General features: G+C 34.0%; 1 protein-coding gene across 1 annotated transcript; it reads right to left on the bottom strand.

Moving 5' to 3' along the window:
- Window positions 1–227: 227 nt before the first annotated feature.
- Window positions 228–1807, bottom strand: LOC124452091 (ankyrin repeat domain-containing protein 66-like). Its single transcript, XM_047002684.1, has 3 exons — window positions 1726–1807; window positions 586–798; window positions 228–490 (listed from the first exon to the last, which is right to left on the bottom strand). The coding sequence occupies exons 2-3, from the start codon at window positions 776–778 to the stop codon at window positions 228–230; spliced, it is 456 nt and encodes a 151-aa protein (XP_046858640.1). The 5' UTR covers window positions 779–798; window positions 1726–1807.
- Between the last annotated feature and the right edge of the window lie 3304 nt (window positions 1808–5111).

Raw genomic sequence — 5111 nt, forward strand, 5'->3', positions numbered from 1 at the left:
TTGTTTTTTACGTTTTCTCGGTTAGTGAACGAAAAAACTGTTTAGCAGGATAAATAAAGCAGGTTGGCTGCTATCCACTGTACTAAATGCATATGAAAAATACTGAATTGTAAGAATGAGAGCCAGTGTAGTCCTTTGCTCACTTGTGCTCTACAAAAAATACTACTAGATTTAAGCATTCTTTTAGAAGTGAAAGTTGAAAACAAAGACAACACTTATGTTTTTAGTCATTTCCTTGCTCTTTTTGTAAACATTGCACACCTTTGTAATAGTTGAGCACATTCTTCATGGCCATAAATTTCTGCAATGTTTCGAGGGCTATCCCCGAAATCATCCTCAATGCCGATCTCAGTGCCATGGTGTATTAGAGTTTTTAATATGTCAAATTTTCCAGCTTCAGCCGCACAATGGGCTGGTGTCCAGCCTCCAGTCATTCGTGAGTAAGGATTTGCTCCCGATTCCAACAGTAGCTTTACACACCTCGAGTTTCCTTATGAAAAAATATGCACTAATAGAAGAGAAGGAGGAAAGAGAAGTTAAAGGGTTAATTCAGGAGGAGAATTTAAATTTAACTAAGGTACTCACCTCTTTCAGCAGCACAATGCAATGGAGTTCTATTTCCCCATCCTTCGTCAGTTACGTTGATCAAAATCGTTCCACGTTTTATGAAAGATTGAAGCTCTTCAATTCGTCTATCGTCACCATTTGCTGCTGCTTCGTGAAGCAGCAGTTCCAATACAATATGAGAACCATTAAATGACGACCTGATTGCTGACATAGGGACGACTCCGGTATTTTCTTTTACAACGATAGAATTATGACATATGACATATAGACAATTGTAATGAATGAACTAGATAGAACTATATAAGGACAGGAGTTTTAACTTTAGATAATTTCTGATGAAGACACTGAACTAGAGTATATAAGGACTCAGGTTTCAACATCAAATCACTTTTGATGTAGGCACTTGACTGAAGCATACGAGGCCTTAAGACTCAACATCAGATCACCACTCATGAAGAGATTGGAGTCATAATGAGTCATAAACGGCAGTGTAGGATGGCTTTAACAAACAATTCATAATTCATCTATATGATCAGTACTACGGGAGCTGAAAATCAAAGTAAGTTTTTAAAGAAGTAACTAGACTTTATCAGGAGCTTGTTGGGGGTGCTACCTTGCGCTTAATATAAGTCCTTTCTACTTTGAAGTGCTTTGTTAGTTCTACCTAGAGTTAAAATGCACTTGAACTAAGATTAGGGCCTACACTAGCACGCTGATTATAAAGGGTGGTGTTGTGTATATTCACATATTAAGTTGTGCTCGACTGATTTCTTCTGAAAGTGAACTGGCTTTCTGTAGACGTCAGTCGAGCACAACTAATTATAAATACACACACCACCGCCACCCACAATTAGCGTGTTAACTCCGATCCTGACTTAGACTTGCTTCTTCGGTTCTTATATTAAGCATTATATCGTTTCTTCTTTAGCTGATTTTTGTACAGAAATGCTGAACACATACGTTCACACATACTTTAGATAATTTGGGTATCATGAACTCAATCAGCTACAATGGACAAAGTTTGCTTCTTCACTTTAATTTTAATTTACTTGCAAGTTTATCATATAATTACCCCGAATGAACGAGATACACTTCACTATAAATTGCCCTACGTTCATTTTCTAACAGGACGACAGCAAAACTTATTATTTTTCTTACCGGGTAGTTAAACTGCTATCGTTGGACTTGTTCAGTTTGTTGTCAAAACTACACCACACCATAAAACAGCAGTTCCACATCTGTTGAGAGTGCATTAGTAGTGCGATTTTTTGCAAATCCTGGTGGATTTAATAAGGCAAACAAAACAATACAGTAATATTTATGCACTAAGGGGAGCTATTTAAAACAAATTCGATATTATTTGTACATAATTAAGCTGTCAATTTGTCTTAAATTGTCCAATTAAAAGTAATCCCTGCTAAAGTGCAATATAAATTTCTAGTCTCTCTATCAGGCGCTTGGCAATCTTTGCAAAAACTTTCCTGGCGTGAAATGATCCAATTTTAAAATGAAAATCCGTATCGTCAATTAAAGAAGAGAGTGAAGCGTTTTGCTTTCAAATACATTTCATGCTGTTATTCTTTACATTTTGAAGAACACTCAAATAATTTATTTCTCCTCACCTGTCAAAATAACGTAGAGTCAAATATCTGCTTGTTTATTAAGCCTGTTCATTACATATTTTGCTCAATTTCAAGTGTTTATTAGTGAAACACTTAATCGCCACTGTGTAATCGGAATTTCAGAATGGAATTTTCCCATGATGTTTAACATTGAGCAAATGCGTGTGAGAAGAGTAGAATTTAATGGAGCAGACACGCCAAAACAGGTATTGATTTTATTATTATAAATAGCAATGGTTACATTATTTGTTGAAAGGCATATTAGATTTTATTGCTTTGAAATGCTGGTGTTGCCCTACTGTCAGGACATAAATAGTATCATGGTCCACCAGCTCTTTTCGACAGCATCCCTGGTTAGCTTGTTATCACAAAACCCATTATTCGTGAGGCAAATAAATTTTTTCTGGGTCAAGTGGTTCAACAATTCTTGGGCAAATGTGCAACATCTAGCATGATTTAGATTTCAATTGGATAACAGCATTTGTACATTTTTTTGGATAACATTTTTTTGCATTTTTTTTGCATTTTAATTGGATAACAGCATTTGTACATTTTTTTGAAAATTTGCAAGATACAACAAACTCATGTAAAACTGCTTGAGTACCACTTTATATATCCATTGTGACATTTTCATCCTTAAGACTGTTCATGTGCCAGTTTTATCATGTTGATTTTCTTAATCTTAATTATTATCATCACAAGAGTTTTCATGGAAGAAGTAAGCTACTACCTGTATGAAATTATATGAATGCAAACTGCAAATAAGAGTTAACATAGATAATTTACATTTTATGTTGTGTCTGTTTCAGATCACCCTATACACTTTACATGTATTAAATAAGTTATTTGATACAAATAAATTGAAAAAAGTAATCAATCAATAATTCTATTGAGTAAAATTAAATTTTATTTTCAAAATGTGAAAATAGAACAGCATTTATATAGCATGCCTGAAAAGCTGAGTGTCCTATATGTATTATAGTAGACGTTACGTCGATATTTTTTATTTAAAATATAGTACAAAATCAAAAGTCCCCGCCAAATACTTCGACATACACGACTGTAAAATGCAGTCTGGCTGAGTGAGTGAATTGAAATCTTTCTTCTTAATTGCACAGAGCCATTTTTGACTCTTGTCGATACTGTTTTTGCCACTCGGGACCAAGTACGTTTTACACCCTTTGTTCCTTCAGTAGGTATAATGAGCACAGCATAAAACCGAACTTTTTTTAATTTAATTCAGTTAAACTATAGTTTTGTATTGCGCTCAAGGAACAAACATGCCGGCGAGCGACCTATTTAACCATATTCACTCAAACATCTTGCAGAATACAGAGAACAATACATGTTTCATTTCTCTCAATACAGGGCTCTCGTTACATGTACTTATTTTCAATGGTACATTTCTGCATGTGGTCATTTCTTTTCTTTCCTTTCATCTATTATCTTTATGAAATGTCGGTAAAATAAACATTTTTTTATCAAAATTGGTCAATTCTTAATTCACCGGAATCGATCTTGATACTCGTTAAACATATTTTATCCCTTATTTTCTCTAACTACCTTTCAATAAGCTATGATATTTTATGGCATACTAACTGTCACAGCAGAGACTCGTATTTTCTTAACTTTTTTATATACTTTAGAGGTTGTTGTATGGCTAATCCTCAGTCACTACAATCTGTAAATTGGAAACTCTCTGTATTAAGAAGTTTAAGAGAAACGAGCGTCTCTAATGTCCTGTAAATTACAAAATAAGTTATGTCGGAGCAGGATACAAATTTTAAGCTAAAGGCATTAAGTCATTCCAAAATCTAGATGAGATTACTTATAAATTTCATCCTAAAAAACTGGATGATGATTTAGGGTTTAAAAGTTCTTTAATCCAAAATATAGCTTCCTGCCATTAGTTATGCAGAAACAAATTCAACTCAACTGAGCTAAAAAGGGCTCAAAAGCGAAAAGCAAGTGAAGATGAGAAAGAGTGCAAAGGAAAAGACCATGTAAAACGAGAAAACAAGCTTACTGTATTTTTCATTAAATTAGCAACGCAAACGCAAACGTAATTCAAGTAGCTTAAACTGCACATTGCAATTGGGCACTGCACAGTTCTAATGCTGTTCCAATTAGACCACAAAGCAATTCGGCAATGCTACAAAAACTTATAAAAAGAATTTTATTTTAAACTAGCGCCCTCCTTTTAGGTCATATATTGGATGTAAAATGATAGAATAAAGATTGAAATACAAAATTTCCTAAAATCGTCTTTTTGACTATAGAAATCTCGCAATGATCAAATTCTCTTGAAGTCAATGGTATTGTGTAAATTTACATGATGATTTAAAGAGAGCTTTCTCTCGAATATCGATGCATTCAAATAACACAGACGAGCAATATCATGACATTAACAAAACTTAAAATTGGTAACCGAATACATCACATTTTTAATTTTTTAACATGGTGCTAATTTAGATTTTATCAAAAACATCAAAATTCTAACTGGCTGTAAATCAATGCGTCACTTTGTCTGTCAAAGAACCCATCTCTTTTCTCGCTGTCGGCCATTAGTAAAAAATGCCAATACAGTCAAGGGCACATACTGAATCAAAACACTTAAAATTCCATCCGCAATTATAACACGGTTTTTTAGGAAATGATCCCCCTCCCCGCTTTTGCTTGACTCGAAACACTGTTATTTGTTATTTACTAGATTCCAAAATTGCTGCATGGAAGCTACATATCTAAGAAAAATATTTAGCTAAGCGTAATTGATAACGCAGTGGTAGGTTTTTTCCATTGCAAGGTAAAAGAAGTTGAAACAATTAACGGGAAACACGATTTTTTGCTCAATAGAGCTCTTATATTTTCAGCGAGAAGGATTACTAGCTTTATTTAACGTTGCCAACAATTTTTGAGACTCCT

Source organism: Xenia sp. Carnegie-2017, unplaced genomic scaffold, assembly GCF_021976095.1.
Source record: "Xenia sp. Carnegie-2017 unplaced genomic scaffold, XeniaSp_v1 HiC_scaffold_24, whole genome shotgun sequence".
NCBI lineage: Eukaryota > Metazoa > Cnidaria > Anthozoa > Malacalcyonacea > Xeniidae > Xenia > Xenia sp. Carnegie-2017.